Below are 14,260 nucleotides of genomic sequence, written 5' to 3'. Positions count from 1 at the left end.
AAAATGCTCTGAGCATTCATTTGCAGAAGTTTTTGTGAAAGTTAATTTTCATTTCTCTGGGATAAATGTTCTTCAGGGAGCTTTCTGGGTCATTGATAGTTGCATTTTTTAAAAATATTTTGGAAGCTGCTCACTTTTCTCTGAGAGACTGTACCATTTTATATTCTCGGTGTACTGTAGTGTGTGAGAAATCTGTTGGCTTCGCTTCCTTACCAGCGTTTGATGTTAGTATTCTTTTTCTACTGGTTATGTTGTAGGGAAGAGGGTTGGGACCACAGCCAGTGGTGCTCCCTTAAGGGCTATTTCTAGGTCTACTCAGGAATGACCTCTGGCAGCACTCAGGTGACCGTGTGTGTTTCTGGGGATTCAACCCACAACTGCATGCAAAGCAAGTGCCTTAATCCCTGTACTATGTCTCTGTCCCTAGAACTACTTTGTTTTTACTTTATGTATTTTTTTTCTTCTACAACTATAAAATATTTGTGAGACTTTAATAGGAATTGCATAAATTCTATTAAGTAGAACGTTTCCAGGGATCAAAGCATTGTTGGTTATGTGTAAGGCAAGCACCCTACCCTGACTGTTATATCTCTCCAGCCCCAATTAAATGCTTTCTATAGAAGAATTTTTTGGTAAGATCGAGGAAGATGTTTTTGGAGGGGTACTCTCATTTGGTGTGCACAAGGGACCCAGGGTCCACTCCTGATAATCTCAGCCAACCAGGCTAGTGGTACAATGGGAAGGCCTGCACATCGGGTACTTTTTATAGGCCTCAAGATGCGGGGGGCATCAACCAGGATCCCCTAGAAGTGCTTTAGGGCCTTCAGGGTTTACTTGGAGAACCATCTGGTGTCAAGGTTGCAAACACCTTAACCCCTGTGCTATCGCTTTGACTTTTGTTTTCCTGAGAGTATTGTCATGAATGGTTATTGGATTTTGTCCACTACTTATTCTCTGTCAGTTGATTACATGATTTTTTCTTCCTTGACTGTTTGTATGGCAGAGTATATTATTGGAATTTAAGTAATTGAACCAGCCTTCCAAACCTGGAATTAATATTAAATGTTTATGGTTTATGTAAGAACCTGGCCCTAAGCACTTCTCAGCACTGGTTAGGTTAATATTATCACGTGATTTGCTGTGAAAAACTAGCACTCTTCAAATGCATTAAGAGTAAATAATTTCCAGAATAATTATTGCATGTAATTTCTTTATGTAATGCACTGCTTACTTATTAAAGAATTTAAACGTAGGATAGAATTAAAAACTTCATTTCTTCTACCTCTAAGATGATAATTAATTTTTCAGTATTTTTCATAAGTATTAATACAAGTAGACATTCCCCATATTAAAAATACTTAGATTTTAGAATTCTAGTAACCCACGATAATCATTTGCCTTCCATGAAACCAAATACTTTTTAACTTTCCTCACTTAACATTACTTGCTAACCAACCTATAAAATTTTATTTTTACAGTAACTTTCTTTACCCTTTGGAGAATTATGAACTAAGTGTTTCCCTCATTCTGTGTACTTAGATTAATTATGTTATGTACTGTATTTTATCTCATGTAAGCTTTTCTTTTTTCATTTTTTGAATTATTATTGTAGTTAAGGTAATACGTTTACAGTAGTGTTGACATTTGTGGTTTAGATGTACAGATTGTGGTTTAGATTACTGCCACTTGGACACCCCACCACTGTTCCTAAATTACTCTTGTCTACTCTTCTTTCCTTCCCATCCTCTTACTTCTTCATGATGCTATCAGTTTTGTAATCCAAGACCAAAGGTTTGCAATCAGTCAAAAACAAGCTTCTTTTGTTTCTCATGCACCGTAGATGATTGGGATGACTAGTATTTTTCCTTCTCCCTCTGACATATTTCACTTAACACTACCCTCCAGTTCCATCTAAGTTGTAGTGAACTTCAAGGTTTCATGTGTTTAAGCTGCATATTTCATTTTCAGATCAGTAATTTCACATGTGTGTATATGCAAGAGCTTTATCCAGTCCCTTATCATTGCTCATTTGGATCATTCTCATATCCTAGTTATACTAAATAGAAGCACCTCGGTGAACATAGATGTTGTAAGCATCTCTTCTTAAATCATTTTTCTGCTCACTCTTTTGATGCTAAAATTCTTCTCTTTAAAAGAAATTATCAACATTGGTGGATAGATTGGTGTTTGAACATTGAATGCTTCAAAAACTATTTTTTGAACAACTTCATAAATTATGGTGCTATAATAGTAGTTAAAATATCATAAAGACATAAGCAGAGGAATAAAGCCTATGTAAATGTCAAAAAGGAATTCTTGCTTTCAAAACTCACACAAGTTATCTATGTTTCATGTTATCCTCTTTCCTCATTGTCATCTAATCTTACCTTAATACCAATTTAGTATTTTCTAACTTCTTTGACAGCTGATTAAAAGTGACAGCAATTTAATTTTTCCATTTAATGTATTGGAATACACATTTTAATTTAAAGAGTCCAGTTTAATTCTTCCCCCAAGCATAATGCTTTAGTTATCATCACTTGTCAATGTCATCCCATTGCTCATCAGTTTATTCGAGTGGGCACCAGTAATGTCTCCATTTGTCCCAGCCCTGAGATTTTTGCAGCCTCTCCTTACTCGTCTTTCCCAACAATTGGAGGCTTTTTCAGGGCCAGGGGAATGAGACCTGTTATTGTTACTGTTTTTGGCATATCAAATATGCCATGGGGAGCTTGCAAGCTCTGCCGTGTGGGCAGGATACTCTTGGTAGCTTGCCGGGCTTTCAGAGAGGCATGTGCTTGGGGGATGATAGAGGGTACTGGGGATTGAACCTGGGTCTGCTGCATGCAAGTCAAGTGCCTTACCCCGCTGTACTATCTCTAGTACACATGAACTTTCATATTTTAACTCTAAAGCCTGATTTTAGCATTAAAAAATGTTTCCCGGGAGACAGTTTCAATGATCGACATATCTTTCTTTTATTTTTTTTTAATTATTTTTTTTGCGGGGGTCATACCTAGCAGTGCTGAGGGCTTACTTTTGGCTCTGCACTCATGGATCTCTCATGGAGGGACTCAGGGGACTGTGTGGGGTGCCAAGGATTAAGCCTGGGTCAGCTGCATACCAGGCAGTGCCCTACTGTTGCTCTGGCCTCTCACCTTTTTTTTTTTTTAATTTTATTGCAAAGTTAAAATATTTCTCTTTCTCTTAATATGTCTACTTGTAGCAAATATAGTCAAAAATAATGCCTTATTGTTTCAGGGTAACATCATTTTTAAATATTTGAATTCAAGGATTTCAATGGTGAAGCTTACAAATAAGAAATTTTTCTGTTTCTGTGAAGAATATTTTTTAAAGTGACTACATGATTGACTTGCAAATCAAAACTTTTATGAGTTACTTGTATGATGGCAGATTTTTCTTATAAATTTACTTTGTGGGATTTAAAATGCTTAAAGAATGTGTATCATCCTAAGTGGTTCACCTATGAATAATGTCAAATTTTTTTAAAAAGTAAAACTGGCAGACATATATTTCAGGAATTTGACCTTGTTATTAAATCACAAACTTTGTTTACATGCTGTATGGAAAAGGTTTTACATCCCATTTGTTCAAAGTCATTCTTTAAAGAAGAAATTAGTCATTAAGTCATAAGAAAACTAACAGCAAGAAAAGTTTAACTGATTGATTGTAATCTTCTGGCAATGTGACTTCAGTAGTTTAGCTACTGATATATTTTAAGATACTTTTCTCCTCTGTGTTAATTTTTCTAAAGTATTCTTTTGTGAGAACTTGTGTGTGCAATTCAGTTTTCTATACTTAGGATGTTTGCATAATTATAATGCAACTATAGTTAATAATAGCCTGTTACTACTTTGAGATATTTTAACAAATAATTTTAGTCATGTCTTGATATTTTCAGTAATTTCTTACCTTTTTTTTTTATATGAACAATGTGATCTAAGCTTGAAAGGATCAGAGGCATTTAAAAATTATGTCCAGTTGAAAAACCTTTTCTCCTTCACAAAGAAAATTTCATATATATATATATATTTTTTTAAGTATAGGGCTAGACCAGTAGTACAGCAGGTAGGGCACTTGTCTTGCATGTTTTCGACCCAGGTTCAGTACCCAGCACCCCATATGGTTTCCTGAAACCCGCCATGAGTGATGCCTAAGTGCAGAGGTAGGAGTAAGCCCTGAGCATTGCCTGCTGTGATTTCAACCCCCCACAGATGTATTAAAAGGCGTGGGACAGAGAGATAGTACAGTAGATAAAACCCTTGCCTTGCACATGGTCAACCTGAGTTAGATCCCTGACACTCCATGTATGGCCCATGAATACTGAAAACTTGATCCCTGAACCCAGGGCAAGGAGAAAGCCTTGAGCACCACTTTGGCCCCAAACAAACAAAAAATATGTGTAATAATGACATTGAAGTGAGTTGTTCACATGTAATACTTGTAAATGTCTGAAATTTGGAAATTTTTAAATATTTGCAACTCGAAGAATGATTGATTGATGCATCAATGTGATGATTCTGTGATTAAAATTATTTTGGAGGGACTGGAGAGGTAGGTTAGTGTTGAGCGCATGCTTTGTATGTAGGAGCCCCAGGTTTGTTCCCCACCTGCACGGTAACTTAAGCACAGAGCTTGGTAGTCACCTCGCAGTCCTGGATATGATCTAAAAGCAAAAACAAAAAATACCTTTAGATTTACTATAATGAATAATATTTATAATAAGTGCATTCATAAATAGGCATAATATAATACTGAGCATAAGGTATAATAGCTATATATATATGTGTATGGAAAATACTGGAAGAAATGTATGCTATAATATGTTATGGAAAAAAGTATGTCTAATAAGAGCATTGGTAATTTTATTTTTTCAGATCTTCTACAGTGAACACATAGTACTTTTATTTATAAGAGTACCTATGTTTAAGATAAAGATTTTGGACTATATATTTTTAAGTGGCTTGTTACTGAAGTAACAAGTCGCTTCTGATTCTAAATGATTAGGTATGCTAAACACTTTATGTTTGGATCACCTATGTCATGGGTCAGCTGCAGCAACTCTGAAACAGTCCTTCCTAAGACTCATCACTCTGTGACCAAGGGAGAAGAGAAATGGCAGAACCATTTAGTGGCTCTTAAAGCTCCTGTTGAAAAGTTCCACTGTCACTTTCTTTTGTTTACATGGCCAGGTCTCATGCCATATGTCATAAAATACACAATGGCAAAGCGAGGACTGACTCATTAGAAAAGACATCAAATCTGATGCCATAGTTCAATTTATCCTATGTATGTCATACCTTTGAAATACAAAATTGCCAGGACTTCCACATAACATGAAGGTTGTATATTAAATCACGTAAGTTATATATTGTATAGCTCTAGAGTTGAGAGTGACATAATATGCACTGTGTATGTGGAGTAGAATGATGTAGTTAATGTCTTTTTATACTTGTCTGTTCGTATACTGATAATTAAAGTATATAATTTCCTTCCATTTACTAAAGTGTAATTTAATTTTATTTGCTTATTTAAACTGAGTTGTTAAATTGTCATATTATCCTTAGAGTAAGAACTAATAAGCTTATATTGTATATGTGTGTGTATACATATTAACTAGTTTTTCAAATTCTGAATGACAGTGGCTCTTAATTTTATTGAGCCCAGTAAATAAAAAATAGAGCATTAATGAGTTATTAACTAGTTTATTGATATTAAATAAAGTATTTAAAAATAAAATCTTTAAATTATAAGGGTATCTTGTACATAAGTTACAGAAAATTCATATTTGTAATGACTATTCCTTAGAAATATATTAACATTCTCTAAGATCAGAAAGAAAACTGGAATAATTATTTAAAAAAAATTTATGTATGTCATTTTTGCTGTATAGAACAAGGTCTTACCTAGTTTTTAAACTTTCATTTGCTTTCATAAAATAATAATGAGCTACTTTTTTCTTGGGGGCAGGTAGGTAGTAAGTGGAAACTCCCCATGCAGTGCTCAGGGGCTCCTGGGCTGCTCTTGACCACTGTCTGTCTGATGGGTCGGGAAAGTGCGTGGGCCTGCCGAACTGCCAGAGCCACCCCAGCACAACCTAGCAGCCCCCACTGCTAGCTGCAGTGGTCAGAGTATGTTATGCCAGGCTCAAACTCCGGTTCTTGCACCCTGACTACTAAGCTTTCTCTCTCTCGCCCCCTGGTACCTTTTGTTGTTTGTAACCAGATTACATACATTACTCATATAAAGTTTAAAAGTCTGTTTAACATAGACAGCTTTCTAAAATACATAATTACTAAGAAGAAAGACTTGTTTGTTTTTCAAAAGCAACAATTTGAAGTCTTAGCAACATGCCTTAATGCCATATTTAAACTTTTTTCCCACTGAAATTCAGCACAGGTGAACTTTGCCAGAAACATCTCAGATTCATTACACAATTGTTTGTGAATTAATTTTTGTTCTGTGCATTCTGAGGACTGAGCGATAGCACAGCAGGTAGGGTATTTGCCTTGCATGTGGCTGACCCAGGTTCGATTCCTCCATCCCTCTCAGAGAGCCTGTCAAGCTACCGAGAGTATCCCACCCACATGGCAGAGCCTGGCAAGCTACCCGTGGTATATTCAATATGCCAAAAACAGTAACAAGTGTCCCAATGGAGCGAAGCCATTACTGGTGCCTGCTCAAGCAAGTCCATGAACAACCGGACAACAGTGCTACAGTGCATTCTGAAACATTTTCCTGTTGCCAAATATTTTGCCATCCCACATCTAGTTATATGACCCTGTAAGCAGTCATGACCCAAGGAAACCTCATCTTTGAGAAAAGTTTGGTTTTTCTTTCATTGGAGGCTGACTTGCTTGCTGTTTATAATCATTCCTCCTAGCAATTGCAAAGAAGAAACTACAATGAAAAGTTAAACTTTCTATCAATACAAATTTTATTCATATTCGATATGAGGCCTGTAGTCTTAGATTTTGTGGGGGGAGGGTGAGGGCCTCCCATGCACTGTTTCGGATAGTACTTCACATTCACAATTGAGGGGGCCATTCCCAGCAATATTTGGCCCCATAGTTTTAATGTGAATTTTTATTTTAATTGACGTTGATAAATGACACTAAAATAGTTATCTGACACACTTAGGAATTTACAATATTCATGATCTATTTTTGTCATTCCACTTGAAAGATTAAAATATTTTTTTCTGTAATACAGTATTATCCATTTACATTCCATTTTCTCTTTCTCTGAATCACCTTCATATCAATGTTCCTCTTTTCTGTTATATGTTTCTTTGAAACTATAACTATAAATTGATTTCTCTGTCAGTGAAACTGGTCTACTCACCAATGTATCCTTATTAGTGTAAGTGAACTTACAGTTGTTTGACAAAACTGACATTTTCTTTCTTTCTTTCTTTTTTTTTTTTTGCTTTTTGGGTCACACCCAGCAATGCACAGGGGTCACTCCTGGCTCATGCACTCAGGAGTCACCCCTGGCGGTGCTCAGGGGACCATATGGGATGCTGGGATTTGAACCCGGGTCGGCCGCGTGCAGGGCAAACACCCTACCCGCTGTGCTATCACTCCAGCCCCAAAACTGACATTTTCCTCCCTTCTGAGTCCATCCCTTCATTGCCTTCCTTCATAAGCATATACATGATATCCCCCACTCCAAGGCTAATTTTCCTTTTATAGTTCTTTTTTGTTATATCCCTGTCATTTCTCTCCCCTTCACAATATTCATTCTTTTAGTTTGTAGGTTTCCCTGTGACCATAGTGTTATGTTGATCAAAGTATAGACACTTCTAATAATACTGTAGTTAGTGCTTCCATTCATCTTTAAGGAAAGATTTGATTTCTGTATGAAGAGTTAGTGAAAATAAAAATGTGATTTTTACTTTTCAAGTTCACAGACTACCTGAATTCTCACTAGTCTGGTCAGTTTGTAGGTCCTTAGGAAAAGAACTCCTATAACACTGTCATTTTCTACTGTTAACTGGTCATTGATAACTATTGTCTCATATCATTGCCATCATGAGCGTGATTAAGTTTAGGGATCAGAGTGATAGCACAGTGGCTAAGGTGTTTGCCTTGCACACGGCAACCCAAGTTCAGTCCCAGCATCCCATGTGTTCCCCCTGAGCAACTCCAGGAGTGACCCCTGAGTGCAGAACAAGGAGTGACCCCTGAGCATTTGTCATTCCACTTGAAAGATTAAACAGTCTTTTGGTTTGGTTGGCCCAAAACAAACAACAACAAAAATACACATACATATGTACATATGAGTGTATATATGTGTATGTATATACATATATAATTTAAAGAATGTAATAAATGTTGTGACTTGACATTGAGCAATTATTCCAGAAAATAATTCCAGTAAATAATTTATTATATTCATGACTCCTCCTGTTTGTTTCTTTTTTTTTAGTGGTGATGAATTCCTCAACTTTCTTCTGAAATTAAACAAACAGTGTGGTCATTTAATAACAGCTGTACAGAATATCATTACTGAGTTGCCTGTAAATTCTCATAAGGTATTCTATAAATGTTATGAAGTGAATAAAAGTATGAATCCTGAGAAAATCCCAATAAGTTTAGGATTGAGTAAGCAAGTTTCTTATCTGATAAGATTATGTTTTTTACAAAAAACACGTAAAATCTAAATTTGTTTAATACTATTTATTTACATATGAATTGAAAAAGTTAATGTTCTAGCACTCAAAAAATCAAAGCAAAAATTAAACTGATCTGTGTATTGAACTTAACCATTTTTTTCTTGAAGAGAACCTAATTGTTTAAAATATAAAGTGACAGGAGACCTAAGCGCAAGTTGAAATGAACCAGTGTGTTGAGTGTTATTAAACCATATTGATATGTTTTTTTAAATGAAGGAAGATTTAAACAAACTATAATATATAAAAAAGCAAAATTATTTTGAAGTTTTATGTGCTTGCTTTTAGTTCATCTGTAGTAAAATTATTTTAATGCACTTATTAATAAGAATCATTTGTTCTTAAAATCTGTGTTTATTTTTCATCACAAATATTATTAATCATAGTAGTCTTCTTAAAGTTAGGTATGAATTTTTACATGTATACTTAATAAGTGTATTCAGGAAAGCTAATTTGACTTTATATCAAATTACTGACTTTTCGAAGTCAGAATCCTTAACAAAAGAATGCTTTTTGATGATATAATTTAATGTTTGAAAGTGTATAATTTTACATTTTGATAATGTATAATTTTAATTTTTGTGGACATGAAGTTGTGAAAAGTTGTTTTCTTCTTTTAAGTTTTAATTTTTTGAAACTATTGACAGATAGTGCTAGAATGGGCTTCTCCCCGGAATTTTACCTCAGTTTGTGAAGAACTGGTCAGTAATGTTGAAGATTTGAGTGAAGAGGTCTGCAAACTAAAAGACTTAATTCAAAAGGTACATATTTACCCTGAAAGTGGAAGTAGGGGCTAAGGGGAATTATAGCCCAGTGTTAGAGTGAAGCAGCTCTCACAGGGGGAACTGAAACTATGACCTAACAAGTGGAAAAGGATGGGCCCCAAGCAAGGATATATATATACCTATGTATTTATATGACAAATCTAGTTGTACATTAAAGAAATACATACTGGAAAGACAGTGCTGTTACTAAATTTTATCTTTTAAATTACCAGGAAAAAATGTACAAATTCGCTGTTTCTGTTTGGAGTTCATTAAATGGATATTCTTTTCAAAAAAATTGATTATTGTTGTTAGAGTTCAAGTACCATGTTTAGAAAGGTGTTCATGCTTTGATACCCACTTACTGCACCTCACTACCACCAGAGTGAGGGTACTCTTACCAATATCCCCCTCTACCTCCTCCTCTGCTACTTGGTAATCTCAGTTCAGATGGATATTCCTCTGTGGTGTGTGTGTGGTGTGTCTGTGTGTCTGTCTGTCTCCAGAGCATACAAGGCAAGTACCCTAACTGTAATATTTTTCCAGCTTTTTTGAACAGTTTGGCAAGATGAGCCAAGGTATCTTTAAAAAAAAAAACTTGTACTTTTCCAAAATAATTTAATGATTTTAATATGTATACACGTTTAAGTGTCATATACAAAATGATTGATTTAGAAAATTATGATACACACATTGTTCTAACTATATGCAGCTAGTTTTAAAAAATAATGTATCACCTATTTAAAGATAGTTATACTAGTTTTACTTACATGTAAATAAAATTTGTTGTTATCTCTGAGATTGGATCATGGGTGAAATAATTACTCATCTTTTAAACTTCTTAAACTAGAATTTTTAAGAAGAAATTGAGGGGGTTTTGGCTAATGATTTTATACTGAACTTAAAAATTGGTGATTTTTCTCATTAATATAATTTGTAGTCCAAAATAGGACATGTTAAAATAAAAATCTGTTTTCTACTTAACAAATAATTTTGATATGGTTTCTATAAAATCCTTGTGAATGAGATTATATCATGTTTTTATAGCTTTAATCAAGATCATTTAAATTTTTACTGATACTTTTTATCAAAAACAGTAATTTTTTTCAAAATAATTTTTGTGCATATTTGAGGTGATTTGTTATTCTAAATATTAATGCTAGTTAATAAAAATGAGTCTTTCTAAAAGATAAGCAGAAAATTGTAAAGCAAATTCCACAAAATTTAGGTGCACAAAATATTTTAAATAAGCAGTGTGCATCTAAATTCTTATGAACAATAACTTTTTTCCCCAAGAAGTTGTATTAGTTTATAAATTGTATTATCTCCGACCTTTATTGAATCAGCAAACTTATTATCAGTTACTACTGCTGTTGCCATAGGCTACATGGAGCCTGAATTTGCTGAAAGCATGAAAATGATAGCATACATCTTCACTATTCCATCTCAGCCAGAGGAATTGAAGGAAATGGTTCTGATTTTACTCAGCATGATGATTTTCTTTTTTATTTAAAATTTTGGGCCATACCTGGAGGTGGTCTGTAGCTACTACTGGCTTGGTGCTCAGGGGTGACTTCTGGTGTTATTCAGGAGACCATGTAGTACCAGGGCTTGAACCAAGATTCCAGCATGTAAATCAGTTACTCTGCTCCTTCAGCTATCTCTTCAACCCAGGTGACATTTTTTATGAGAATCCAAGGGAAATTGGGAAGATTGATGTAAAGATACTTCCTGCAGTGCATTAACCTTTAATGTAGGAAATTACCTGACATCTTTGCGTCAGGGTTGATAATACTTTATTTTCTCCAAGATGAGTACAGATTTTTCTTAGAAGAAAGAATAAAAGACTGCGTTGGGGTGACTTTGATTGTAGAGTAATTTCAGTCAGATGCCATGATATTTATTTTGATAATGGGTATCTATAAAGAGATTTCATTCTTTTCGCTGAGTGGAAGATTTTTCACCCCCTATCCTCTCTAACAAGAGTGTTTACATATCTATAAAGGCTGTCCTGAAAAAGCATCCATTGGTTTATGTAATGATAGATACAGTTCTTTAGGAAAGGCTTCAATTTGAAGCAAATTCTGAGTTCATTTTTCTGGATCAGCCTTTTAAATAGTAATCACTGTCATAGAGTTTGATTTAGAGATCTGCGAGAACTTCGAGATTTGGGAGTATGCTACCATGCCTGTTAAATTCTTTCAAAGCTTACCAATAATAACTGAAGGGAATTTTGAAAAGAAACATGAGTTATCACAGATAAGTGTACAGAGGTAACAAAGAGAGAGGGTGGGAGAGGTCAAGGCTAGACTTTAGCACCACATCATTCTCTTTCAGACCAACACACTGACAGGCTCCTGTCAGGGGGGGTCATTCTAAGTAATTGGTTAAGGAAAGGAATGACTGTCTCAGGACTCAGTAAATGGAGCATCAGTGTCGGAAAGGAATCTGTTGCTGAGTGAAGCCATTTGGAAGTTAGAATGTAGAAACAGTATTAATGAGGTTGGCATTGAAGTCCATTTTCTGCCATAAATTTAAAATTAATTTTGCAGTCCTTTTTTTTCATTAAATATTTACACTGTAAATTTTAGTCATTAACTTCTGCTACTGCTAAAAGTATTTTTGTTGCCCATCTAGTACAGGATGTTTCTAGTAAATATCACTCTGTAAATGTGCCTGGTTCTTTTATCTTTCCAAGATCTTTTTGATTTCTGTTCATACTTCATTTCTCTCTCTCTCTTTCTCTCTCTCTCTCCCTCTCTCTCTCCCTCTTTCCCTTCCCCCCCATGTGCCAGCCCACACACATACGTGTATGTTTGTGTAAAAGAGTGTGTCTATGTGTTTTCAAGAAAGTTCTTGAAAGCTTTTACGTGTAGGAATTTAGAAGCTTGCTAGATCATCTGGATCAATACTTTCACTGCTCAGAACTACTGAAAGAACCATGGAAATTTTTGTTGACATTTGTTTCTGTATTTATATTTACCTTTAAATATTTTTATTGGTTTCTGGGCCATACCTGGAAGTACTCACGGCTTACTCATGGCTCTGTACAGGGATCACTTCTAGTGATTTGAGGGGACCATATGAGGCACCGGGGATTTAACCTGGGTTAGCAGTGTGCAAGGCAAGCACACTCCCTGATATATTAGCTTTTGGCCCCTTTTCTAATCATATTTAAATAAAGGATTAAGCTTCTAGCATTACCAATCTTCTGTTTTGTTAAATTTTGTATATTGTAGATATGTCTGAAGCATGATTCACTTTGGGGTAAGAAATCCATTGATGTTTAATAGTGAAGGAAAAAAGTTAACAGTTTCCATTCCGTATAGATATATAAGCTTTAATATTAAACTTTACTTCATGACATAAAAACATTATTCTAAGATATAATCTATGGACACATTTTTAATGTAAAACTTATATTTTAATAGGGTATCAATGAAACAAAGATTGTCTTTCAAAACATATGTGTCCACTTAAAAGTCTTCCATGGGAAGACACGGATATAGCTTTAAAAACTGAGCACATGTTTTGATTTTGGGAGCATTCAGGTTTAGTCCATAATACTGCATGGTCCCCTAAGCACTGAGCCAAGGAAGAGCCCCTGAGTACCAACAAGTGTGACCCCAAAATAAAAGAAAAATACTCTTTAATGGGAAAGAGTTGCCTACACCTAAATTAATACAGATATTTTGACATGCTTTAAAGTCAAAAGTGTATAATCAGTATTCTGTACAATAACTCTTTTTTCTTTCCTATACAAATATTAGTTACAAAACGAACGAGAAAATGATCCAACTCACATACCATTAATGGAAGAAGTATCTACATGGAATAGTAAAATTCTGAAGAGGACAGCTATTACAGTATGCGGATTTGGATTTCTTCTTTTCATTTGCAAGCTAACTTTACAGCAAAAATAATCCTACTACTTTGTTTTGAGTGATATGCGTATGGCTTATTCAAATTAAAAATGTTGCTTTTAACCACTTATGGAAAATAAAACTACATTCTTTTCCAATACTACATAGGAAAAATTATGATAGCATAGAACAGAAAGTTTTTCTTTAGAAAGTGATTTGTCAGTTTTGAGTTAGATATATCATTTGTTATATTTTTGTTAATTTTGATCAAGCAGCAAATTATAAATGATTTTTGCATTTGTCCTATAACTCTAAATCACATTAAAAATAAAAGTTTCTTTTACTATTTTTGATGTTTAATAAGTGTGCTTATTTGTCACGGTAGATAATATAATATTTTAGAGTTAATATATAGCTCTTTCATCATTTTCCCTACAATGATTATTTAATTAGCAGTTTCCTATTTAATCTTCAGTTAGAAAACATAATTAAGAAATTATTTATTTTGAAATTCTGAGTGATAGCACAGCGGGTAGGGGTTTGCCTTGCACACAGCCGAACCAGTTTGATTTCTCCATCCCTCTCGGAGAGCCTGGCAAGCTACCGAAAGTATCCCGCCTGCACGGCAGAGCCTGGCAAGCTACCAGGGGCATTTTCAATATGCCAAAAACAGTTACAACAAATCTCACAGTGGAGACGTTACTGGTGCCCACTCGAGCAAATCCATTAACAACAGGACAACAGTGCTACAGTGCTACAGAGAATGAAATGGATAGAGCAAAATGTAAAATTTAAAACTTTATGGATCAAAATCTAGGAAAAAATATTTTAAGTATAAAGTTTAAAAAGGGAGAAAATTATGGAAAACCCAAAATGCTTAAGAAGTCTCAAAAGTTAATATACCTATTGTAATATATGACATACACTTTGAAAACTGT

At 34.6% G+C, this 14,260-nt stretch overlaps 1 protein-coding gene across 2 annotated transcripts in view; it reads left to right on the top strand.

The window, feature by feature from the left end:
• The window catches only part of ASZ1 (ankyrin repeat, SAM and basic leucine zipper domain containing 1), a 52,285-nt gene extending 38,696 nt beyond the window's left edge, over positions 1–13,589 (top strand). For both annotated transcript variants that reach the window (XM_055144749.1, XM_004602068.2), the window contains 3 exons: positions 8,452–8,557; positions 9,343–9,456; positions 13,230–13,589. In XM_055144749.1, the coding sequence (XP_055000724.1) occupies positions 8,452–8,557; positions 9,343–9,456; positions 13,230–13,382 (373 nt within the window). In that variant the 3' untranslated portion in view covers positions 13,383–13,589. The remainder of the gene's footprint in view (positions 1–8,451; positions 8,558–9,342; positions 9,457–13,229) is intronic.
• Positions 13,590–14,260: the final 671 nt, after the last annotated feature.

The sequence above is a fragment of the Sorex araneus genome, chromosome 1 (genome assembly GCF_027595985.1).
Source record: "Sorex araneus isolate mSorAra2 chromosome 1, mSorAra2.pri, whole genome shotgun sequence".
In the NCBI taxonomy this organism is placed as follows: Eukaryota; Metazoa; Chordata; class Mammalia; order Eulipotyphla; family Soricidae; genus Sorex; species Sorex araneus.
This window is presented reverse-complemented; position numbering and strand designations above follow the sequence as displayed.